The 26894-nt window shown below is 41.4% G+C and overlaps 1 protein-coding gene across 1 annotated transcript in view; it reads right to left on the reverse strand.

Annotated features, from left to right (window-relative positions):
* LOC125899180 (obg-like ATPase 1) overlaps nt 1-26894 on the reverse strand; it is a 54983-nt gene that overhangs the window by 10890 nt on the left and 17199 nt on the right. The window contains exons 5-9 of the mRNA XM_049593254.1: nt 18212-18387; nt 14524-14604; nt 14070-14167; nt 1615-1755; nt 968-1064 (exon numbers count right to left, since the gene is read on the reverse strand). Of these exons, the coding sequence (XP_049449211.1) occupies nt 968-1064; nt 1615-1755; nt 14070-14167; nt 14524-14604; nt 18212-18387 (593 nt within the window). The remainder of the gene's footprint in view (nt 1-967; nt 1065-1614; nt 1756-14069; nt 14168-14523; nt 14605-18211; nt 18388-26894) is intronic.

Raw genomic sequence — 26894 nt, forward strand, 5'->3', positions numbered from 1 at the left:
GGATTTTATTTGCCATTAGAATGTGAAAACTGGAGTAGCTCACATTGAGGGAACAAAGCCTTAATGATCTGCTTGGCGACAGGTTCTTTGAATAGATGTCATTGTAGAAAATTGAAATGCTTTTTTGAAAGTGGTTGTCCAAATTATGTTTATGGGACTGAAAGCATTCTGCATTGTAAAAGGTCTGATTTAAAATTGCAATCCCTTGAAATATCTGATGGGATGGAAGAATGGATATGATTAAGTTTGACAGGATACAACCCAAATCTTTAGTCTTCAGAAAGTTTTCTCAGAAGTTACTTTGCTGTGTTTTTAAAACCACCTACATGAATTTATAATACGTAGCTCCTGACCAGTCAAATGGCTTGTTATATCCGCACTCAATTCTTCTATTTGCTCAGGAAAAAAAAGATTTTTCTACACAATACCAGCACGCAAAGCCAACATCTGTATTGATGTAAATCCTGCGATCCCGTTGCACAAAGCTCTTGGCGGGCCAGGCTCAGTAAACTGAGACACACAGGGAGGAGGAGCCCCCTGCAAGGCCCACAAACAGTCGAATGAAAAGCGACATCAATTTTGGCACAGACAACCTCCGTCACACAGATTAGGCAGGCACAATGCACAGGCTCCTTATCTCCAGCGGCAGGAGGAGGGCAGGCAGATCTGCACAGGATGGAAACATTCTCATGGACGTAATGGGCAAAATCAATTGTTGCCCTCCTCAATCAATGTAGCCCCCACTTTCACTGTTCAGCAGCTCACCAGTAATTGAAGTTATCCTTGGCCTGTAATGACTAGCTAAAGCACAACCATGACAAAGTTGAAAGTGTGTGATATCAGTGAGGGTGCCAGCAGGGTGGAACGTGGGACACTGTGTGAATTCGTTTGTGTGTATGTGTGTGTGTGCGTCTGGTACACACCCTCACACTCATATGTCTGTGCACAGCAGGCAGCTGGCTCTTACCCGAATGGTCCATGCACGGACCTCGTCTGGTCCAGCAGTGAAGAAGTACTCCAGTTGCAGGGCTGCGTAGCCTGCCTTGATGATCTTGCTCAGGGCACTGGTGGAGAGAAATTTCAGTTTAAATCGAGGGGTCTGAACTGTTTAAGTATTATTTATTGCCACTGATGCCAAGACAAAGTTCACTTCGGTGGCAAGGCCCCATTCATTCCAATATAAACTCATTAAGTGAATAAGATGGGTCACTTCGTTTCACACAAGACATTCAACTCTCCAATGGTTTCTTTGATTAATTAGAAAGCTCGTAGACTCATTTAGCATTTTTAAGAATTCAACCCGATGCCTCGTTCTGCACCGAGAGGGAAAAAAAAACATCTGCTGTCACAATTTTTCTCTCCATAGAGGTTTTCACACGAGAACAATAAACCCAAAATGCCCAAGTTATAATTATACCTACAGATGACAGATGACAGTTAAAAACTTAATTTAGAGGAAAACCCTTTGACTGAGTTGTTCAGTAAGAAGAGGGATCCTTTGCTTTATAATGGTAATTACTCTGCCATTTATTATTCTATCAGCACATGCAATTAAAGGAGTGCATGGAGGACACAGCTGATAATAAAGTGTGGGGAGACTGAATGCTAATTAACCTCTGCGTCTTGTGCTCTGTGCAGTGCTGCTGCCTCTCCTCTTCGCTCTTGTCCTGTAGCAGGCTCTCCAGGCCGCCGCTGAAGGGGATGACCAAGGCTCCAGGGTCATGACTGTCCACCCACTCCTTGATTTTCACCAACCTGGTAAAAATCAGCAGCCAGGCGGAGGACTTGATTAACATGGAAGTATTTGTTATCCACTGGTGTATGCATATTCATGAGAGCAGCTGAACATACGAGTGTTTGCAGGAGACTGCACTCCAAAGGTGGCATTTCTTTCAGGGAGTTTGACTCTCTTTCAGTAAAAGTTTTTTCACTTGACAAGTGCTCATATGAAAGAGCACAGATTCACAAAGATTTAAAAAGTAACTGTAGCAATTTCACACAGTAAAAACACAACTTTACATGTAAAAATCCTGCATTCAAAATTCAATTGTATTTTAAGTACTGAAGTATCATCAGCAAATTATGCCTAATACATTACAATATGTACTACTGTGATACTTAAGTGAAAGTACTCATGCTTGTTTTTTTTTATATTGGCCCTAACACACCCAGCCGACCTTTAGTTACCTCGTCACCTTTGTTTTTACAGTGAGCCCCACACTGGTGGCACTAGTCAGCCCTTGTTCCCTATTTATTAGCCGAACCAACATGTTAAATTGGCATTGGAAACGATGGGGTCCATCAATGAATTAAATTCCTCTGATTGGCCGTTCAGCGCAATGTACAAGAAGAGACATGCAAGTGAGGAAAGTAAACAAAGAAAAAAATCAGGAGGGCATGAGATTAAAACAAACTTGTGATATGAAGCAGGATTTTTTTATTTGCCATTGAGCTATCTCGCAGGAAAGGTTCGTAATCATTTGTGTTATAGTTTGCTAGTGCACGGTAAATATCCTTTGTTCTTTCAACAACAGGTTGTGTTGTTAACGTGCTAAATGGCTAATTAGCCTCTTGAATCTGTCCTGTCGGTTCTCCTACTTCCCTTTTTTTAAATGACGAGAACAGACTTCGGCTGCCTGCTGGTGTGGAGTATTTTCCCTCTCAGGCAGGTGCAAAATGTACATGCTGGTTGGCTTGTGGCTGTAATCTTTGCAGTGTGTTCAAGTGCAACTTTCTGACCGAAACACAGACAATGTGAGGCGACACAACAGTCGGCCCTCGTCGCTGCTAGGTCTTTGATGTCATTTTGGTGTGTGTGGGCCTTAAAGGTCTAATCTGTAGGATTTAGTGGCATCTAGGGGTGAAGTTGCAGACTGCAACCAACTGAAACTTGTGTGCCAACCGTGTACAACAACTACGCAAATGGTCCTATCTAGAGCCAGTATTTGGTTTGTTTCTGCTGGGCTGCTGTAGAAACAACATGGCGGACTCCGTGGAAGAGGACCACTCTGTATGTAGGTTTAAATGGTCCATTCTAAAATACAAGGATTCTTATTTTTTGGTTATTATAAATGATTGAAAACATATATATGAATATTATCTACTATTTCTGCTCATATATCCTGTTAAATCCTTCACATTTGACCTTTGATAACAGACAAATAGATTTAATTCATCTCAACTAAACACGGACCAAAAAAGCCAGGAAGAAATAGAACAACTAAGTGTCTCCTTACTCACAAGTGTCTCTGTCATTCTCTTTACCAGCTAAGTTTTTTCTCTTTTTGTCTTCCAGTCCAGCAGGACACCTGACATTGCAGGACAAAGATATCCTCGCACTTAATGGTAACTCTCAGTCAGAACAATACAAGGGGGTTAGGGCAATTATGAGATTAGCCCCACAAGCTCTCAGGCTGGGATTGGACAGGTCTCAAAGAACAGCATCACACAAATCCATTTTCACACGGCGGCCCTGACAGCGCTCCTAGACTGGATTGATTCTAAGGGGTCCCTGTCATTATCTGTAATCCTAGTTTCCTGTTTAAAGCCCATAAGAATCAAAGACTGGGAGGGACCCGGCCACCTCAATACCACATCTATTCCAATAACAATGTCACCGCTTTATCACCTACAGCACCATATCACTGCTCCTACCTAATGATTATCAATATACAATATATGACAGGGGAATGGGCGCAGGGAGAGCACAGTTTTGCTTTGATTGGATGTTTTTCTCAACAAGCCAGAATAACACTACAGGGTAAATTTGAAATGCCTCATATGCTACTTTGTCTGTCTGTTCGGATGCACATCTATTAGGAGCCGTAACCTAATATTTCCCTTTTCTGTTCGATGTGGAGCTGACGTTTGACTGCCACCGCAATAAGGTAGTTGCCAATGTCTCACCAATAAAGGACAGAAAAATAAAACACATTTAGTCAAAGCCCCCAAAAAAGAAGCTGAAAACAGAGGAGATGGCGGGCGCTCCAAGAGGGGAAAAAATCCAATCTGAGATAATAACAGCTGTAGTTTGTCACTTTTAGCAGCACAGCTGTCTATTTGGTGGCACGTTATTTGCATTCCTCAGGTATTGCGTACTCTACAGGCGGCTGAATAATGATTCACAAATCACTCTCTCCACACCAGTCAAGGGCTGTGATCCTTTGAATAGACCATTGTACCTGAGACTGTAATTGGTGAAGACTTGACAGAGCTGAGCCAAGCCAGCCAAGTAACAAAGAGGCTCTTGGTAGAAGGCTGAGGGATGATTTTAATAATGTGAAGCCGAGACGGAGAACGTGAGCTGCAAATGAGCACGGGGGTCTCTGGGTCCTTGCACTGAGTGACACGGGACCAGACAAACACCTTGCCACAGGAACACGGAAACACCCCCTTCCCTCAACTCCAGAAACAAAGCACTGTCAATTAAGAGCTTTGATGCTCCGTCAGCATGGCTCCCAAAACCGATTCTGTCAACTTCACCGCTGTCCACCCATGCCACTTTGCAATTTGTATTTATGTCCTTTCCAATTATTTATGTGAAATTTTATGTGGATGTGTAAATTGGGGAAATGTTTATGCAGAACGTGCTGCGGTTTCCTTTTATCTTTCAGTCATTCATGAAATCGTAAAGGTCTTCATGTAAATCTGTATTTCAAAGAAAATCAAGGTGTTGACAAGAATCATGTTTTCTATACATCAAGGACTGTTTACGATAAAGTCTGCTCAGTGGCGTAGCATCATTACCTTCTTCCCTCCTTATTTTGTTTTGTTTAAATGCAGGGTTTATTTCTTTTCTACATCCACATCTTTGAGGAGAAAACTGGAAATGTGGATATGTGAACTTCCATAACAGAAATAATAGATAAAATATTTGTTCATGTAAAACATTTAAAAGGGTTTAACAAGTCTAAGCGCCACAAAAAAAGGAAAACATATCCAGTGAGTGAGACTGCGTATGTGTGTGTGTGTGTGTGTGTGTGTGTGTCTTGTCAGTCTCCCATTATGTCCCAGCACTGAGTGCCATCTCTCACTGCTCGGCTAATAGGAAGATTCAGCACTTTCTGGTCTCGATATCCCTCTCTGAACAAATGATGCCTGAAATTTTTATTCTTTTTATAATGGAATTCCAATGGCCTTTGCTGCAAATCAAGTGGAAATTTTTGCATATCAAGTGGGAAAAATTAAATGTTAACCACGTTTTAATGTGATTAAGGGTGACAGGGACATTATTTCTGCTAATCATTCACCAGCTTGAAGGCTCAAACAAAGCTAAGGAACAAGCCATGTTTGTGCTTTTCTCCACTGCTCTCGATTCGAGGGGGAAAATAGTTCTCTAATGAAACTTTTACAAATATAAAACATGATATGCATGTATCTATGTTAGCTGATAAAAACAAGGCAGTGTGAATCAACATCTGTTTGTCTTACAGCTAGAAAAATATGTTATTTGTTCTAAGCTTTAAATTTGACGCCTGTTGTATTTACAATACATCCAATTTAAAACACAATATATTGTGAAATGAGGAAAAACAACAATTGGAGCTTCCACAACAGGCTGGCTCTGAATGGAGATGTCCCACAGGGGGCCACCCTCTGGGGCCAGTCTATTTGTCTTTTTGTGTGGGAATCCTGAGGGGGGGATAATTCCTGTGTTTCCGCATGCCTGGGGCTTCCCTGGGCTTTGTCAGGGCTTTGATCTGCTTAAATGGCTCAGGAGGGGATAACAATGGGAGTTTCTAAAGTACAGGGGCAGCTACCTGAGACAATGACCTGGGCCTGCGTCTGACACACATTCATACAGGTTGGCCTTATTAGGAGTGCTTAGCCAGTTAAGCCTGTAAAAGGTGGGCCATCACCTCCAGTTTGAGTGCTCCTTTCAGATGCAATTGAATGCTGTCAGACCCGAAGAGTAATCCACTACCTGCATCCACCACAGCTTCATCACTGACACACCCAAACTGGTGAGTGGTGGAGGGGAGTGACAACAGGCGTCTGGGCAGGTGCGCTTAAATAATTTAGGAACACTGGCCAGGTGTTCCCAGTTACAGCAATGGCACCTCAGCTCCACAGAGGCAAAGGACGCTGGGGCCGCCCCAACCAGCCGTATGTGTTACTGAGCGGTTTCACAAATCTTGGCAGCTGCTGGCTTGCATGCCAGGCACAGACTCATCAAGTAATAAACCCAGGGTCCCCTCTGTTTTGTCAGTCCCCGGTTGCAGGGACGAGAATCCTAGAGGGTTGGGATGCTGCGGCACACAGCGCACTCTAACCCCCTCCTCTTTGCTTCCTCTGTGAAGGGAGACAGATATGAGAGGTATGAGCTCATGGTGGCTTTTGAGGCTGGGAAGTCGGGGGCTCTGTGGGAAGCTTTTCATCCTCCCAGTGGTGAGCTCCTGAGCAACAAGAGTGCAGACGCTCTCTGCTCCCTGTGGCCATGGCCGGATGGAAAGGCATTACACATCAGTCTCGGAGAAGGAAGGAGATCTGACACATACACACACACGCATGCACCCACTATCTCCAATATTGTGAACTTCTTTCAGCCTTCAAAGCAATCACAGGCTGGAGGAAACAGAACCCAGCGCAGGCACAATGGGAGCAGCTTTAATTAAGAGCATCATCTCACATCATATCTCAAACAAACCTCGAGGGTGTGCTGGTAACAAGCTTTTTTTTTTTGAACAACTTTTTCTTTGATAACTACACCCATTAAATTTTTTAAAGACAAATCTTGTGACTTAAAATGTTTGCACATGATAGATGAAACCCTAAAAAAACATCTCCCCCCCAGTTTCGTCTTTACGATGGTTGTCGAGAGCACATTATCAAAGCTGCGGCCTTGTTTAAGGGTATTTGTGAGAGGGGGGAGGGGGGCGGCAAAAAGGCAAACATCTGAAATTCAAACAGTAACCCAGAGGAGTACATTCTACATCACCCAAAATAATTCTCTATATGGGGTATCCATGCTGTCATTCATAGCAGTTGACTGGGCGAGAGAAAATAAGGGGGCTGGGGTAGAGTGGGGGGAGTCATCAAGATGTGACAATTGTGACAAGAGCAGGCAAAGTGTAGCGCCGAAGAACACCACACGGATTTCTCCATCTCTTCTTTTTTTCCAGGATGACAGCTTAATGTCTACCACATGCAATATTTATTCTCATCGTGTGTCAGACTGTCTAGCTGTCCTAGGGAGTACAAAGAATGCCACTTATTAGAATAAAAGCAGAAGGAAGGTAATCAAGGACATATGTAACATCAGCCAATCATGCCCCCTTCCAATCCCGCATCTTTTTTTTTTCTTTTACCTCCCATTCATAACAGTTCAACAATAATCCTGATAATAAGCGTTCAGGAGCTGTATGTGGCTACACTAAATTCATTTGTCTCATTAGAGCTGCCGGGGCCGCGGGCAACTCACTGTGGCATGTGTGCTCGGGCTTAACCTTATCGCAAAGATAATAAAAAGCACAGCTCAACAAAGCCAAAGCTATCAAAATGTATCATTAGACAGACTTGAAACTCGCGCACATTTCTTTTTATGTCTGCAATGCCAAACTACAGGCTTTGCAGGGGAACAATTCCCAGGGCGCCTTAAGAAGGAAGCGAGCATGTTGTGTGCTGCTAGAGGTGTCTACATACATTATGGACTGCAGGAAACTCACCCAGCATTAACGTTCTTAAGCTTGGGCCAAAAATGAGGGAGAAGTGATAATCTGTATAGGAATATGGAGATATTTCCTGCGGGGTCATTAAAGAACAAACAAGAACAGACAATGTTTCTTTTAGTCTCAAGTTTAGGGTCTGTCTCATTAGTTACAGCAACAGCAGCGCTGTGTCTTCACCACCAGGACACAACAAAGAAAACGGGGTGACATGTGACATGTCAACACTGTCCTTTCATTACCTGGACTGGGGACAGTCAATAACCACTCTAACTGGACCAAGAGGACTTTATTAGCACCATCTGTTTCGGTTTTACTATACAGCCTCTCCTGTTGTTTTCTCTCATTGAAAGCTAGCTAAAGGCATCCATTAGGACCGACTGTGGGCAGTAGGGTACACATGTTACCATGGGAAAGTGTTTCTCAGGATTCCACAGTGCACGAGGAGAGAGTGGACGACTGTGCACAAAATAAAAAAGGAGCAAGCGATCGTATATCTCCCTCAAGGCTTTGAAAACGGAACTCTAACTCCCCAGATAGTAGTTCCTAAAAACTTGGATGGAGCCAGTGGTTTTGCACTCAATAAAGTTTCAGTTGTGTTTATGGGAATTATGGTTTGGAGTAGCTGAAGTGGGCTGCAGTGACTGCTTTCATGGAGTGGCTTTCAGTGAATCATAATAGTCCCCATCTCAGTTTTTCTTCTGTCTCTGAATCTTGACGGGTACTCAGAAACGGCTGGCTGTTTGTCAAAATCTTCACACACACACAAAAATGCATGTTTAACTTATTACTGGGCTTCTTCAAAAAACAAAAAATGCATATAACAGAACACAAGTCAATATTAAAGCTGAGCAGACGAAGGATCTGTTTACCATATGATCTGTTCGGAGACAGCTCGGGGGAGATAGGTGTGAGCTCTCGAGACAACTGACATGCTGCAACTCCTGTCAGGGCTTCCTTTACTTTAATTGTCAAAGCTCCTCCTGCAGGCCAACTAGAGTATCAGACTCGGCAAAGACATTTTCTCCTCCCTCTTCAAGGTGTCCACAGGCAGCAGACACTTAAATTTAAGGCTTTTTAAGAACTTTTCCAAGTATATTTTTTAACCAAATATTAAACTGATTTTGGACAAATTTTGTTTTCTCATTCAAGCATTGCAAGTAAGTACAGAGGTTAGTAGTATATATGTGGCAGAGGTAGGTTTTATGTAGGAATATGGTTATTAGAGAGAGTTAGGTTAATTTACATTTTGTCAGCAGGTAAGTGCAAATATAAAGAAAAATACATTATAAGGCTCAGTGGTAGATTTAAAGATTTGTGACATCAGAAATGTGGATTTTCACCCAGAAGAGCTTGGCTCATTCTGACAAGAATAAATTAAATTTTGAATATAGATAATATGTTTGTTTTAATTTATTCATAATGCCCTTTAAGGCTTTATAAGACTGAATTTAAGGCATTTAAGACTTTTTAAGGACCTGCAGACACCCTATTTTTTAACTGTAGGTGGATTTCTTTTAACGTAGCACCAAAGATCGGTGCATTGCCTCCAACAGTGAGACAGAGATTTAGGATTAGGCTGTTTTATTATTGTCAGAAAATCCCTATGAAAACAGGACAAAACATAGAGTTTAAGTGGGTAAGTGGTTTCCTGAAACAGCTGGGCATCATAGTTTTTAGCAAACATCACTAAAGCAGAAGAAAACAGTGCATTTGTTAGGGACTATTTTCTGCTGGCAGCAGGACAGCGTATGTGTGATTGACTTAAAAAACTATAGTGCCCATATTTGTTGTAATAAAGGAACATGTCACTTCATGAAACAGTGTGTCTCACTGATGTGTTTTTTTTTTTTATAGATTTTGGACAACAATGGAGCTCTATGGCACAGAGGGATAAAATCAGGCTTTGGGTACACGCGCAAACCTTTGTAACAGGATCAATTCGTTGTTGGTTTGGGTCTTCTCATGAGATTTGTTCATAATAATAAAAACAGAGCATCTCTAACCGTATCCTCTCACTCATAATGAGTAAAATAAACAGGGGTTGAGTCAGCGTCTTGCTTAACAACACCTTAACATGAAACGAGGCCTTTCGCTGAGATCAAACCGGACAAGGACTTGTTAATCACAAGTCTCCTGAAGTGCTGAGACACACTGATTGTTGTCCAGACACAAGCTGTTTTTTCAGCATCACAGTCAACAGAAATGGCTGATGAGAAGAACATGCATGGCATACGATTTTCTGAATTACACCATGCCAGACAAATATGTGGGGAATTAATTATAAAAGATCAATTTATGCCTCTGTGGCAGGAAAATAAAGATGATTAAAAAGGATGACTGGAAGAGCAGCTGCGGCATGTAACTATTTTAGATGTGGTTTTATGAACATAAAGACAGACGTACCTAATGTAACACACATTTCGAAGCAAATAACATTCAAAGAGACAAAGTTTTCAATACGTTTGAATAACAAGGCTCGAGGAACGTTTACGCAGACTAAAGAGGGGAGTACACGTGCTCATATGTATACACACACACACACACACACACACACACACACACACACACACACACACATTTGCATACAGACAACCAGACACACACTCATACATACACAGTTAATAAAAGCTCCAAGCAATGGTACCCTGCAGTTCTTACACTCACCAGGAGAACCCACATGGCAGAGGCACTCACAGACAGGTCACGCTTGCTGGTTTCCTTAAAGGTCAACTCATCTACTTAAGAGGTACCAATTTACTTTAATGCACATTGTCCAAAAGAAGAAGACGGGGGAAAAAAATAGAAAAAGAAATGACAAGGTAGAAAAACATCACAGCATATCTGGAGTATTCTCAGCTGTGCTTTTTTGCCATTACAAAATGTGACTGCTCTTAGTTCTCCGAGGAGGACTGAATAAATAGATATCAAACCTATTAAAAGAAAATAAAGACTGATAAAGATGGCGAGGCCACAAGCTTGTAAAATAAACAATAACTTCACTGACAAGTGAAAACACACTAACACTGGGCAGGCTGCAGCCACCACATCATCAACAGTGCTCTAATGACCCTCTCTAACACACAAACTACGGTATGTGGCACAGAGAAAAAGTCTTCCAGGCAGCTCACTGACGCCGAGCAAAGAGGAGAAAGCCTCTTGATAGACTCTTGTAGATGCCATTCCCTATCACGCAATGCCTCTCAGTCATAAACACATGACAAATGCGGCCTTAATCATTTTTTACGAGCGGGGATGTGCAGGGGGCAGTGCATGGTTAGAGGGGAGAGGGGAGCGGTGAGCAGCAGGCGGCCCCCTCTGCACAGAGGAGAGGGCTGTGTGGTAAAGTCTCCTCTGGAACATCACTCGGCCAGCAATCCTTTGATCTCCACACCGCAATTACGCCAGCATCCAAATGAGCATGGAGTCGCCTCTGAAACAGACTTCAAACATGCACATGTACGCATTCTCATACACATACACATACACTGTATAGGATTGGAGCCATGTGCTCCTCTCAACAGTAAATGATGTACTGTCTCCAGCAGAGAACCTGGGGATGAAAGGAGGCCTTGCTCCTCGTCTGATCCCTCCATTAATGATGGCTTGCTAAAGCTAATACTGTGTATTCTTGTCTAAACAAGGGCAGCTTGGTATGTGGTTCCCATACTCCAAACAGGATGATCTCAGTTAACAATGGACTGTTTTTGGAGGCTCAAAAAGTTTGATAAAATGGCTGTAATCTCCCATGTGAGACAAAAGCTGCAGCAATAATCAACTGTCTGTCTCTACAACTTAAAACTGAGTGTCTGTAATAATGAAATCAATTAACTTACATACATTAAACTCATAAAATAATGTTCGGTGGCGCATGCTGCTCAAATTAATGACATTAACCTAAAGTCTGAGTGGCAGCATGTACGCCACAAAACACCTAGAATATAAAACAGTACGAGAAAAAACTCAACCTGTGAAATGGCCTGAGTGGATGTCCTGAGAGACATAGATGAGATTGGCTTATTTGCCTCATTCTAGGATTCGCCCTCTTTTTCCCCACACATTAAAGCTGAGATTGCAATTTGTCTTGCTGTTTGCTTTGAATAGTCCTTAACCGTATCATCATCTCAACTGTGCTGGTGGAAAAACACGGGAGCATGGCGACAGCCAAATGGCAGTCTGGCGTCTCTGCAGCAGACTAGCTGCCATTAGGGCTGAGAGCAGCATTTATTGTACAATTAGGGCCAGCTAGATCTACCTGTAATCATCTCCATACAGGTGTGAGCTCCTCTCTGGACAAGGGAAGTGACTCATCACTTGTCAAACATCAACACTTTGATGTCGGCATTGTTCATCGTGGCGCCCTCAGGACACCTGAGCACTACTGTTTGGCTCTTTAAAACACTTTAAGATTTATTGCGTTTCACACAGTAAAAATACGCGCACACACGCAACAAGAAAAAAAAAACTCTTCCTACCGATGACGGATGTTCCACATGCCATGAATCATTTGATTTATGAGTTCTCTTCCCCCTCCCTCCGTCACACACTCATACTTTCGTGTCAGGAACATTTTAACAAACAGTCATAGGTAAACAACTTCCCCTTGTAATACAACGCTGCCAAGCAAAAACAAATTTTGTAAGGACTGACACCACAAGCCTAGAGGGCAATTGGAAAAGTGCGATAACAATCCACAAGTTGGTGTTATTGACATAACGGCTGTAGTGTGGAAAAGTAGCCCTTTCAGATATAATGGATGTCTAACACCAGCCCTCGAGATCTGCTCTCACTGTGGCCACATGACAACATTACTATAAAAAGTGTTTTGACAGAATGGAGCTGGAAACACAGCAAAGTTTATTTAGCACATTAAAGGTCAATTCAAATTATAAATAATGCTGCACCTGCAACATAAAAAGTTCAAATCTCTGCATATAAGCATTTAAAGCAGATGCATTTTTTCTTGAAATTGGTGACTTCATTTTTGCACTTATTCCAAAAAAGAGCATGCTTTCACTAAGCTGCTTACATGGCAAAAATAAAATAAATATTCCACTTGTATTTCCCTTTATATCTAGCCATACATACTCTGGTTAATCTGCCCTGACATGTAGTTTGAATGGCTGGAGCCACTTGTGCAATTTGACTTCTTTGCACCAAAATATATATTTTTCAAAGGTTTTTGGTTGCAGACTTTACACATACTCAAAAACCTGTTGATATCCAAGTCTTTTATAATGTTTAAAAGCAGGTGTGTTTCTCCTTCTGCCCAGAAATGTGGGCTTTTCTTTTGGACAGGTCATTCAGACCTGACGAAGATCCCTCTGGGATTGAATCGTTGTTTGCTTATTAAAGTTTGTGGCATGGAGTAAGTATGCAGGCTCTACCTCTTTTTCATTCATGTTTTTGTGCCGGCTTTGCACTTACGTGATGTGCGTATAACTACCCTCTTGCACGCTTTTCTTTTGGGCATGCATCTCAATCCCAGCCTTGCAAACTTGGCAAATTGGTTCAGTACAATGCATCCATGACAATGCACAGAGCTGCACACAATGTGTCGTATACATGTCCAAATAATGCACCTAAAACCTGAATAATAGAAGCATACCTCACATGTCTTAATTGAAAAATGCTCCATTTGAAAAAAGGCCTAATCGTATAATCCAAATGGAATAAGCTGTTTATATGACCCGTATCGAATTCAGAATGTTGTCTTATTTGGAATAACTGTGGAATATTAGTGTGCTTGTAAATGCAGTCACTGTGTACGAAGAAAGCCTCAGATGTCGTTTGTAATCTGTGGGAATTTCATGGCTGTAAAGTGATGCTTGTAAAACTACTTGAGCAACAACATGTGAAGACAAAACCAAATATTTGGAGCAAAACATTTTCAGATAGTATGATATTCAAAGAGTGTAATCCTTATGATTTATTGGCTCTCTCCAGATGATTTTAATTACTTGTTTGGCTTTGAATGTACACGTTTGTTTTTTTTGTCATTTAAAGCCTTCCATATGATATGACAAATTTTGATGGAAAATGGGGACCATATGCGAGTATGTGCTTAATGAAGTGCAGAGTCTGGAGGCTGGCTGAGGTCTGCAGAGCTGGATGTTGTGTTAGAGCTTACTTAGTGCCACCTCCAGGCAGATCCTCTCACAAAGATATGACCGTTTCTGTCAGCAGGAGACCACAGTCAGTTGATCAGCCAGGCTAAGTCGCACACACATACTCCTCACATCCCAGCAGATGCATGCACACACACTTTTTTTTCCCAGCTGAAATGCAGATTCAATCAAAGTTAGTAGAAATCAATGTAACTCCGTACATAAGTAGAAGGAAAGCTCTTTGGTGATGATTAATGAGTGCAATGAGTCGTCTCCCGCCTTTATTCCAAGCACTTACCATTTGTTCTTTCTCCTGATGTAGTCTTTCTCAGAGAGGTTAACGAGGTAAATCATTGGTTTGGATGTCAAAAACAAGTATTTGTTCAATACTTCGATCTGTGGCGAAGACAGACAGAGCGAGCAGTGAGAATCCAAACTTTCCAAAGTAGCCTTTGAGTGCGGCACAGGCAGAGATAAGTGAAGCCAAATTAAATTAGAGTCTGGTGTATAGGCACTGTGGGGAGCGACTATAAAGCCTCTAAATTAAGATCAGCACGGCCAGATGTCATTAGCTTGTACAAAAGTAATGTCAAAATAAAACCAACAAAAGGCTGTGCATAATATTAACTTGTGATTTGCACAAAAGACAGAAAAAAAGAAAGGAGGAAACAGCAGTTGTACTTTTAGGTCAGATGAAAAGATTAGCGAGATAAATGGCATTAATAAATCTGACTGTAACATCAAAGGCTTACCTCCTTGTCGTTCCAATCCTGATAGTAGCGGATGTGTTTCTTTTCATCCATTACCCAGCTCTTGATTTTGCACATAACGTCCTGTTTGGGGTTAAAAGAGAATGAACAAGAAGCCATTAAAGGAGATGAAAAAGAATATAAACCCAGCAGGGTATGGGGTAATTATTTCCTAAATGCATGGCATCCTGATGCCAAAATGAACAATGGCTGTGCTCGCATTCAAGCAGGAGTGGCCTGGCTTTGACAGGGATGGCATGCACAAGACCCCCTTCCCTCCTTTAAATCATGACAAAATGCCTTCTGGGGTGTCTCGCTTAGAGTCACAGTTTTGAACATCAATATTCCATCGGGACTGTTTAATGAAAAGGATAGAGAGAGGAGACTAAATTGGAAAGAGCGGGGAACTAATTGGAACTTGGTTAGTTAGGTGTAAATTATTGGTCCTTCCTCAGGCACTTTGCAGAATGTAGTCATACTGAATAAGCACTAGTGAGGTACAGAACTAATTATTCACTGTTTCTTCTGGAGAAAATATTGAGCATTTCCAGCTATGTATGCCACATTCATTACTGAGGTACTTGTGGGTTGAGACCACAGGCAAGACTGGGTCTTGACAGGATCTGGAAGCGGAAAAGGGTGGGAAAATGGGAGGGAGGTAGTTATAAAATTTGTAATAAAGAAATTGAGCCTATTATTGTTGATCCAGCCCCACAGAAATTAGCGGAACACATTCTTTTTGTTCCTGTCAACTTGACCTCCCCCTTCATATAAAAACTCCCCCACCCCCTGCAACACTCCCCCTACCTCCTTTTCCCTCCCCAAACCCTTGCAGCACTTCACAATCATACTCCCTTTTGAAAGAACTGAGGAAAAAATCCTGCCAGAGCCTCAATTACACAATGGCAGAAAAAGCTCCACACACTGACCCCCAGCCAGCTGCATTCACTCTCTGCACATCTCTCTCCACAGGAATTCTAAAGGCCTTTTAGTCAGGCAGCCAGAGTGCAGCCAGCGGGAGAGAGCGCAGGAAGAGCTGCATACACTCCGCCCGCGCCGTCCCAAGTCTTCACAGAGAGATTAATCATCTGTGAAATGGAAACAGCAAACGGCCAGTGACACAGGCTGAACCCGCTCCAGGTTTCCCTCATCAGCTCGCAGCCGCCGTGCAGCGCTCCTCTAACAGGCAGGTGTTAATAAAAGGCATATAGGTCCCACAGGGGTCAAACACATATGCCTGCCACCATGAAGCGCCGCTGGTGGGCCGGCTTCTTATTATTGTTTTGTAAGGATAGGGATTTTGAGGATTCACACGGACAAAAGCAATGAAACATTGTTCTTGTAAACACAGCACCGACAAAATGGATTTAAATCTTTATAACAATGCATACATATGAGCCCTGGGCTGCTGCTGCATGCACATAAATTTAGCTGGAACTGACAATGAAATATTCAGTGACCATTTCACCCAGACAGCAAATTTTAACCATAATATACTATTTTACAATAAATTCCAAATTTCTGATTTGTTTTTTTTTTTCTCTTACAAAATCCTATTTTCTTAAACAGCATATCTTCAACTGTGAGCTGCAGCAGTAAGCATATAAAAACGCACACCAACAAAACCTTCACAGGTTTTTTTGTTTTCCATTAATTTTGCCTCCCCTACCTATCAGATAAAACAACATTCCTCTCGCTAACTAGTATCCTTTTTACTTTAGGATATTAATAATCACCTTATGTGTTTTTTCTTTCTCCAACGTCCTGTTTCAGCAGAAGTACATTAAAAAAGGAGAAAGATGCCCTCGAAACTCCTCGTGTTGTGTTATATACCACAAAAATTCAACATTATTCTTTTAGGAGCGCATGCACAGCAGTTCTCTGAGTGATATGATAAGGTATAGTGTCTGTAGTAGGAACAATGTACAGGGAATTTCCCACACTGCCTACATTAATCTTAAAGTAACTACTTTAATTTTTATGCTTTGCAACATAGAGATTTGTGTGGATATATCGTAATTACTCCAAAATTTCACATTATTTTATTATTATTATTTTCCTTTTTTTCGTAGTTTTATTTTATTTCCAGTGACAGACAATATAAAAATGTGAGAACACATGCTAAAAAAAATCAGATTGAGGATTTTTAGGATACATTTAATGCAAACTATTGTGTCCACTTAACCAGCTCTGTAAGTGAGTCATCTTGAATCATACCAGGAACACTAATGTGACAATAAGCAAATATCTCAATGGTAAAATAATTGTGTAACTCCACTTGAGGCAGGATAAAAGCAGTTTTTGCTCATGAAATTTCAGGCTACATAAGGACCTGTAGAGCTTATAGGAAAGTGAGTGCAACAATGGAAATTAGATGTTATTTCAAAGGTCTTGCAAATTACTTAGAGGGAAATCTAAGGAAGTAATCACCATCTACACAGAATGTCCCTTTGATTTCATAGCATCCTGTGACTCTCCAGGAGAAAGTACAAGCACTATTGTTTCTTTTAAGCTGCGCATTTTTAAGACGTAGTCGTGATGCACATGCTCTGCATATAGATGCTTACATAAACATGTATATGTGTCTGTGCACAGCTGAGCGTGTCAAACGCCAGGCGCAGCCTGTGAGACAATCACACAATCCCTCCCATCTAAAAGCTTGCTGCAGCCTTTGATAACCACCATTCTTTGCCATCTAAAGAGGTCTTCTATAGATTTCACTTGCCGACGTGTGCACAACCTTTGACAAGTAATGTATCATTTTTATTCATTGCCTAAAATTGTTAGCAATTATGTGCGTAAGCGGCCACCTGCCTAGCCTGAATGGCTCCTGTCTGTGGGGCTACAGGGGTGTGGGGAAGTGCTGTTGGCTGTACGGGGGGGGGGTTCGTCTGAGGGGAACCAACCAAACACGGGGCCTCTGCAGCAGGTGAAAAAGCCCCTCTCGTTAGTGTAATGAGTGGTCAGAGCCTCGGTGTGTCGGGGCCTGAAATTGGGCATGCCGCTCCAAGTGAAAGGCCAGATCCCCTCGTGTGCTAGCCCATCCTATCCTGCTCCGATGATGGAAGGGCATCGTGAGACATTTACAACCAAATCATTGCTAATGTTGTCTGCTCGGCCTCGTTACCTTAACAATATAACCATCTGAATGCATCCACATACATTTTGATCTGCCAACCAGGATGTGGATTTTTTTTTTTCTGATCTTACTCTGCATATGGCCCTGCACCTCTCTGCATACAACCGAGGGATCCTCTGTCAAAGAATATTCTAAACATTTACGGTATTCATAGCGAGGTATTGGCATATGTGTCACCCACTGTATGGCCTTATACAATTTCCCCAGCTGCTGTAGGTGTATAAGCATGAGCAAGAGCTGTGCCATGATTTGAGTATTACTTTAGATGAAAAGAGCTGTGTGGAAACACTTTCATTAGCCCAGTGCTGTGACCCAGGGTCAGCAGCTGAATAAGTAACTCTCTATTAATGATTTCTACAGCAGAAAACCCCTGACCCCTGATCACTTTCAATCTCAGAAAGGGAAAAATGGGGCAGGGGGAGGGGTGAGACCTATTGGAGGGAGATTAAAAAAAACATACTTTTTTTTTCTCCTTGGCCATGTGTGTGGGAGGGTTATTATTTGTGCCTTGCTGTGAGGGGGAGCAAAGGGCCTGCTGGGACATTGACTCACGTATTCTGGTTTGAGTTTCTTGTCACCGCCTCTAATGGCCGTCTTCTCCAGCTTGTCAATAATAGGCCCGATCATCTCCTCATCCTTCAGCCTCAGCTCCTCGTGGATGATCTCCATATCCCTCACTGGGTCCACTGTCCCCTCAACATGGATGATATCCTCATCCTCAAAAGCACCTGCAGCGACAGGACACAAACACAGAGAAAGGGAGAGAGCATCAGTATGGAATTTTTTTTCAGCAGCAACGACAACACCACTGCCTTACATCAACATAGACAGTACAAGCAACAGGATCAGAGCTGCGGAATCAATGACATTGACTTCCTGAGATCGAATGTGAAATGGTGATTAGATCTGGCCCAAAAAAATCATTAGCTTTTAGCAGAGAATATGGAAAAATAAACATGCACATGAAAAAGCACAGTGGGAGTCTCAGGAAAGTCATAACAAATACAATAAAATACTCAGGAACATATTTAATTTTCTTTCAGTGTGCAAGTGTCAGAACTGTATGAAACCAGCTTACAGTGTCAAAGTAAGTTCCACTAAAATTGACTTTAAGTGCAACAAAACAGGCTTGTGTGTCAATCTACATGAAGTGTGGAGTGTCTGGTCACGCATTTCTCACCCCTCTGTCTTAAAACTATTAGCCATTCAGCTAAAACATACCAGAAATGAAGAGAAGTGAGCACGATTTAAGAGAAAAATGTCAACATTCATAGACGACAGTCTTCCCCTAATCATTTGCGCCTTAGCAGTCTTGGCTGTGCTGGTGATTAGGTAATGAGGCTCTGAAGCAGGCCATTTAGCAGCAGCAGCTCTCAGGACTCCTTCTGATTCTCCAGCAGAGCTCAGGGGTGAGGGCGGGAGGGAGGGAGGGAGGAAGGGAGGGGTGCATGGGCGTACATCTGTCACATTAGAGTGACAGCCTTTAACATTATCAGTGGCCACTGTAGTGGACTGAAATATGCTCTTTAATTTACAACCTGTACAGTTAGCGCATGGTTTGTTTTGTATTATCACTACATTTGCAAATAAATGGGGGGTTAAAGCACCTTACTGGTGAAGGGAGTGCACAGAGCCTTTACTTAAGGAAAAGTGGCAATACTGCAATATAAAAATACACCTTAGAGGTAAAAGTTCTGCACTGAAAACTCTTGAGTTAAGGTTTGCAAATATTATTGTCATATTATTGCTATCTATGATTACATAACTGGAAAATGATCACAGATGTAAATAAAAATAGGTCAGATTGTATAAATAAATAAATACAGAAATATTATATATTTATGAATAAATAAATAATACTATACCATATCATACTATACTATACTATACTATACATATATAAACTACATTTTTCAGTAGCTTGCTAGTCGTTGAACTGCATTCATTCAGCCATTTTTTGTTTTGTTTACTACTGAAACTACAAACAATTTCAGGCCATAAAAGGAAATGAATAATTTTTAAAAACATTTTTATTACCCCCCTTTGAACACCCCCACCACTTTTTTCCCTTACCCTGACCGCTGTGAAGGCACCCAGGCGATGCATTGGTTACACAGAATTTGTACTAAACTTGAATATATCAGGTATCAATTAATCAGAAGTATTGAATATTTTTAGTTATTGACAAATGTCCAGAGACACTGCATGCTATTTTAGACGTTACCTGGCTAACTGATTAATCCTGCTTGGTGCAACACGCCCACCTGGACACTAATTACTGAAGACAGGTGTCTGACTGATGGACATCATACACAAAAACAAAGCTGACATTCTTGCACTTTCCCATAATAGTGTTTTGTTTTTTGTTTTTTTTAATTCATGTATAACCTGTGAGCAAGTGGGCACTTTATGCAAAAAAACTCACATAAGTGACATTTTTTGTTGGCATGTGATTTTTTGTATTTTATATCTCTTTTAAAATGTTTTTATTTTAATGATTTGTATTATTTTATTGGGCTATTTTTAGCTAATAGCTTTAGTAAACCAAACTAAATTTCTCCCTCGCGTAGCTTTGCTGTAGTTCACCTTCCTCCAGTTTAAAGGAACTGGTAACTTTTTATGGGTTCATTATGTTTTGTCAGATATTTACCTCTACATTGTAGGGGAATAGAAGTGTAAAGTAGCATGGAATGTAAATACTAAAGCAAAGTGCCTAAAATGTACGCCTTCTTGCCAGATTTATATAAGTACAGTATATCTGGATTTTGATTATGGCTACACATGTTTTCTAAATCAGTCAGCAGTGACTTGTGAAGTCTCACACTGAGGCATAATGGGAATGCCATCTCATTCAACACGGAAGTGGATGTCAGGTGAATGATTACTTGACTTGAAGTATTGCTGTGCTGAGGGACTCTGTGTTTGGAATGCTCATGGTAGAGTCACTTAACGTTATCAACAATCCATATTCATGTGTTGACATCTGAGCAGTGAAGGTGTGCTGACAGGTGAGGCCCTGCGAGATAATAGCGTCACCCAAGTGATCAGCACTATTCATCATGAGGCTGTCACATCGTCTCTCAACAAGTTCTAACAGTGATACATATAGGAAGTATCAGTGATTCATGCTGTGCACAGTCGTCATGATCGGCAACAACATGCCTGAGATTCAGGCAAATCTTGACAGAGTTTCATTATCAGATATATTGTCTGGACAGTAAAGTTATCCCCTGCCTCTCCACTAACCAGACTAATGTCCTGGTTGTCTACAGTTGAAGCCCCTGAGACTACCTTTGAGTGTTTTTTAGCTGCCTGGCTCAAGTCATGGCAATGTCAGTCCACCACTTTGGTCCAGACAGATGTACTTCAACAGCTGTTGGATAGATTGCCACAAAATTTTGAAGACATTCCTGTTCCCCATAGGATGACCTGTCACTAGCATGTTAACATGCTAAACTACGATGGTAAACATCTTAGTCTGAAAGATGAAGCCTACACGGAAGTTTCAAAATCTGTAGTTCCTCAAATGGCCACTTGAGGCTGGCTCCAAAAGCGAGTCAATCCCCATAGACCACCATGTTAAAATTTACAGCAGAAATAAACATGTTTACAGCCTGGCAGAGAAAACTGTTTTGGTCTGTATAGCTAATTTCAACATTCGTGACAACTGCAAGGAGGGGGAATTTTTATATGAATCACCCATTTACATTTTATTAAGGCTTAAAATTGTGCATAATTAACAGCCTATTAAAGTGACAGGCCGTGTGCCCTTAGCGTCCTCGACTTCTCAGTCAGATCCACCCCTCACTCCTCCACAGCTCCATCCTCTCGTCCAAATATAGTCACTTCTGGCTCTAAAAAACCAAGATGGCAACAGCTGAAACGCCGAAGTCAAGGCTTTGAAGTCCACAAACCAACGGGTGATGTCACACTAGCTACATCCATTATTTGATACAGTCTATAGTAAACAGGGTAAACACTGGCTCATAAAGCCTGTCATTAGCCAGCTATCGCAGGGAGTTTCCAAAATCCCTGTCGCTATGTGAAACTAGGCTTGCATAGCCAAACAACAACTCCAGAGCAAGCAAACTACACACTTAAACATCTCCTGATGTTTTATGTGGCATTTTCTTTTGTGAGGATTTAGCCATTTTAAGGTCAGTGTTCACCTCTCCATCAAAATGGTGTTCCCTCCCAACACTATTTCGCACTCTCAAGGCATCATGGGGTTAGCACTACCCAAGGCGATTGTGATTGATTTAAAGAGATACAAACAACCTCTTAGTCCATAATTACGATAGGTTCAGCCAGACCTTTCTCTGGCTACACAAGACTATGGTAAACATCAGCATGTTAGCATGAGGACGTTAGCATTTAGCTCAAAGTACAGCCCCACAGTAGACTAGTAGTCTTGATCAATAATCAGAGCCAGTGCCTCTGACATCAGCTCTTAATGTTTTTAAACTGTAAAGGACACTTAATTGTAAACTGAACAGACATGGAGCTCTCCAGTCATCTTCCACTTGCACAGAATATCATATCTTGTTCCTCTACGGGAACAAGGAGGGACACGTTGATTCCCCATGAGACTCAACTACAGGGCTTTTACAATCTAGCATCACTCATCAGTCACATCCAAACATCAAAGCTCAACAACAAAAATGACAGACAACCAAAAAATCCTGCGCCAGTGGCCTTATTACTCATGCGAGTCAACAGAAGCTGTAGACTTTTGTGCAAGCTGTCATCCTGTGCGTTGTCCTCATGGTGAAATGAACTTATCCAATTACTCTTTGCCTAATCAGGCTGTTTTGGTTCCTCTCCTCTTGCAGAGGTACTCCACAGTATAAACAGTTCACTTACGCCGCACAGAAAGGGGCTAATCAGTGGAATTATTGTTTTGCTGCTCCAATTTACCAGCTCCCTGTTCAGCACTGATTGGAACGAAAATTTGCTATTGTGTCTGCATGAACTCAGAAAATATAATGCAATGTAATCATTTTGTTAGCTGCAAGAATATACATATATTATAAACAATTATGATGTACAGTTTTGATACACTGTGTTTCAAATGGAAAATCGGCACAAGTCTGTTGTTCAATTTAGTGCACATAAATGAGGAGCGAAGAGGTTTCAAACAGGTTCACATGGTTAATAAACCACTCATGATTGTATAAATCAGTTAATGAAAGTAGGAGAAATGACTGTACACCAGACCATTTATTAAAATGTTTAAACACCTAAAGCAAACAGGATCATTTCGCATCACATTTCTCACTTTTTAAAACAAGAAATGGACGGTTTCTAACTATTGTTATACATCCCTAATAAAAAGCTGATAAATCAAAATTTCAAAGAGGCTTTCAGCAAGCAGGAGCAGCTGATCACTCACTATTTAGTCATCAGCTGACACTTTCCCCTGACTGCCACATATTCCAAAGTAATTTGCTTTAATTAATTTCGCCTAATTTAACATTCACATCTACTTTACCGCTGTCCCATTCAAGGCTTAGAGCTGGAGAACAAATGCACGAGGTGAAAGAGAGAAGAGAAATCTGAGGGGGCAATCTCCACAATTAGTCCTTTAACAACTGGGTCTGGGTAGGGCTCTGTGAAGACAGCTCTTATGAGGCCGCGGCGCCACACAAAGCCACATGCAAGACAGTTAAAACACAAAAAAAGAAGAAAGAGGTTAGGAAGGCCCAGTTTCAGGAGTCAGGACTGTCTCACAATTTTTATTTTACGGCTTCATTTCAAATAGTGTATGTTTTGAAGACACCATTAACAGGTGCACCTTTATTGACAGAACAAAAGGATTAGTCTCTCGAGGGTGAGTGGTGTTTAACGGCTTGATTAGGGATCAGGATAAGCTCTGGAAATTATGGACTTACAGCAGCACTGTAGGCTGGTGCAGCCTGAGAAGATATAACTCCATGAACTGACATTTACAAATTAAAAAACAGACAGCAAATGAAAACAAGGGAAAAAAAATACATGTTAGTGTCTTTGCTCATGTTTTTACATTAACTTCAGTGTGCAAAATTTAACTGCAACACATTTAGCAGCATAACTTTTTAATATAAGAAAAGTTTCTCTAAAACAAACAACCTATTCCCAGTTTGAACAAGTTTAACACCTAAAACCAGCAAGCGAGCTCGAGTTTATATCATTACTTTTCTGTCAGGTACACAGACAAGGCAGTCATCTGAGTCAAGTCTAGATCAATACTGATTGAGCTGCTTCCTCTGATGTTGCTACCTGGGAGGATATGTGGTCAACATAATTCAGTTAAATTACAGTATTCATTGACTTCTAACTTCCTGTGCATGTTTTCACATGCAAGATGGGTAAGAGCACATCTAAAGAACTTGCATTCCTCGCGCTGCTTTTAAAATGTTCATGCAAACTCAGTGCCGCAATTCTCCTGGTATTCAGAGCAGTAAAAGCTATTTTATGAGTCTGTCAGGAAAGGCACATTATGGATGTCTTCCCAGCATAGAAACACTGGCAATGCACACAAGGGTATTTATGTTCATTCAGGAAATATCTTCTTGACATTCATTTTAGGATACATGAAATTGACGGCAATTTGTAGTATGCTGCTTCTGTAACAGAGTTTGTGGCATATTCAGCCTTGTTTCTTTGCATATGTCAATTATGGCAAATACATTGGCTGCTAAAAAGCAGTTTGACACCAGAAAATGGAGGGTTTGAGCCCTTTAGAGAAACACTCATGTTTTCTACATGATCCCATCTTTCAAAATAGATCACAGTGAAATCACAGTGCTCGATAGTATGAATATCTGTACCTTGCGAGGCGTCTCCAATTCCTATGTGATCTATTGTCAATTGCTGTGTCTCATACCAAACTGAGTATTAAAGGTGCATCTTTGCAGAATGTTTGATATCACTGACTGGAAAAAAAAAACATGTAGGGGAAAGCCGTTAAGACAGGTGTGATCTGTGAGCGGTTGAAAAGTGAATGCACTGGGGAGGCTCCAGTTTTCATGAACTCTGACAGAAAACAACGGTGCTAATTCCCCTTATCATTATCTTAACCTCTGTCATTCCATTTATTTTGTTAAACCACAGAGCATAAGAGTGCCTTGATTGAAAGGAACCGTCATATGCACACCACTGTTGTCCCACATCATTCAAAGAACAAACCTTTTTAGATCCTTAACTACTATAGTGCTGCTGATTGCACAGGCACCAGCAATTTCCTAACCAACCGCCACCTGAACAATGATGTGTTCAGCTTTCAGGCCCTCCAGCCTTTCAAAGGTGAATCATTTCACAGTTTGGAGCGAGATCTCCATAGCAACTCCTCTTTGAAGGGTTTAGAATCACCATCCAATAATTCTATGATCATCGGGCCTTGCCATTCCCAGTGGTTCTTTTCACAGCGGACAGGCAAGGGGGGCATGAGGAGGAAGCAGGAAGATTCTACAGTCTATTTCAGGCAATTCATCTTGCAGCCCCATTAGAATTCAAAATATTGCGACCTTCAATCACCGGGCATGTTATCTGGAGCTGTGGCGATCTCCAGTCAAGATGGGTAGACATTTTGCTCTAATCATCCACGATGAGTGGAGGCTGACAAAAACTCTTCATTCTCGCTGAAGCAAAATGCTCATTTAAATGCTGTGACAGCACCTCAACACAGCCCTGAAAACACACAAAGGGAGGATGATGCCCACGGCTAAATGATCTAGATTTAGAATTGCAGTATTGGTTGAAACAAAAGCTAACATAAACAAAGAACTACATACAGCGCGGGGAAGCTTTCTTTTTTTTTTGTCGGACTAATCTTCCATTTCCATTTTTCCCTCAAGCATAACAAGACACAACAGTAAGGCAGGTGCTAGGACCCAGCTGAGACTGTTGTACAACAGTTTATTTTTGTCCAAGTGTGGTGTGGGAAGTGAGTCGCTTGCTTCTTCTAAACCAGTTAACTTTGCCGAGTGGATTATGGCTGAACATTGAAAAAATAAACAATATGATGAAACTGATACATGCCAAAGTACAACAAGTTTCTGACTAAAGTCTTGAGTGTACCACACTTACATAAACCACAAACTGACAAAACTGACAAGTGACTCATACCATGGCATCTGTCCTCTCTTTTAACACGTAAATTAATTTTCATTAGAAGTACTCATTTTACCAAATTGACAGTTGTAGGCTATAGCAGAAATCAATATTTCATACAGGCTTCAAACAGCTTTGAAGGCCCATTGTCTTACAGTAGTATACAATTATGTACTATATATCAAACACTGATATTACCACGATTACTATTCAAAGACGCACAATGACTGATGATGGATTACATGAGAAAAATGTTCCAGCTATAATATGAGCATTATGTTTGTGGGCTAAACAAAAATGTTTGGTCGGTAGAGAATGCTAGGCGAACAGCGTTTTAAACTACCCTCGCTGGAAACGTATTATTTGCTTCCCTTATTTTAAAGATATGCTACTTGATCTCCAAGCCGTGCAGAGACACAGAACGCAACCACTGCAGAAAAATAACAGACGTAGCCACTGTGATGTCACCTATTGGTTTGCGGACTATAGAGTTTTGCATGTTGACCGTCGCCATCTTGGACTTCTGTGGCAGTGATATGAGGTGAACATTTTTGGACACCAGGGTGGAGCTGTGGAGGAGTAAGGGGTGGCTCTGACTCATAGACTTTAATGACACCTTGTAGACAGCCTGTCACTTAAAGCGCCGCGCCCTCAATTATGCAACAACGTTTATATGGTTGAGTAAAATAAAAATCCATGAAGGTAGAAATTATCTACAGAGACCAAAATGTTCTTTGTACCAGGCTGTAAACATGTTTATTTCAGCTATAAATTTGGGCATTTTAACATGGGAGTGTATGGGGATTGACTCACTTTTGGAGCCAGCCTCAAGTGGCCATTGGAGGAACTGTAGTTTTTGCACTTCCGTATTAGCATAATTGTTTTTTAGCGACAGAGGTTGCTGCTTGAGTGCAAGGTATCACGCTCTGAAAACCACTCCCACTGAGAGCAAAACAAACAGCTTAATGCTTTCAAGATGCCTGTAGACAGCTAAAATAGTCTTTGTCTACCAGGAAGGAATTAGGGACTTTAACATTGTTGGTCTATTTCAGTGTCCCTTCTCTTCACCATGCTTATCTTAGAGAAATAATCTCTCTGCATGGACAGAAGTGAAATACTCTAATATTTACAACTATTTGACTGG

The sequence above is a fragment of the Epinephelus fuscoguttatus genome, linkage group LG13 (genome assembly GCF_011397635.1).
Source record: "Epinephelus fuscoguttatus linkage group LG13, E.fuscoguttatus.final_Chr_v1".
Lineage (NCBI taxonomy): Eukaryota > Metazoa > Chordata > Actinopteri > Perciformes > Serranidae > Epinephelus > Epinephelus fuscoguttatus.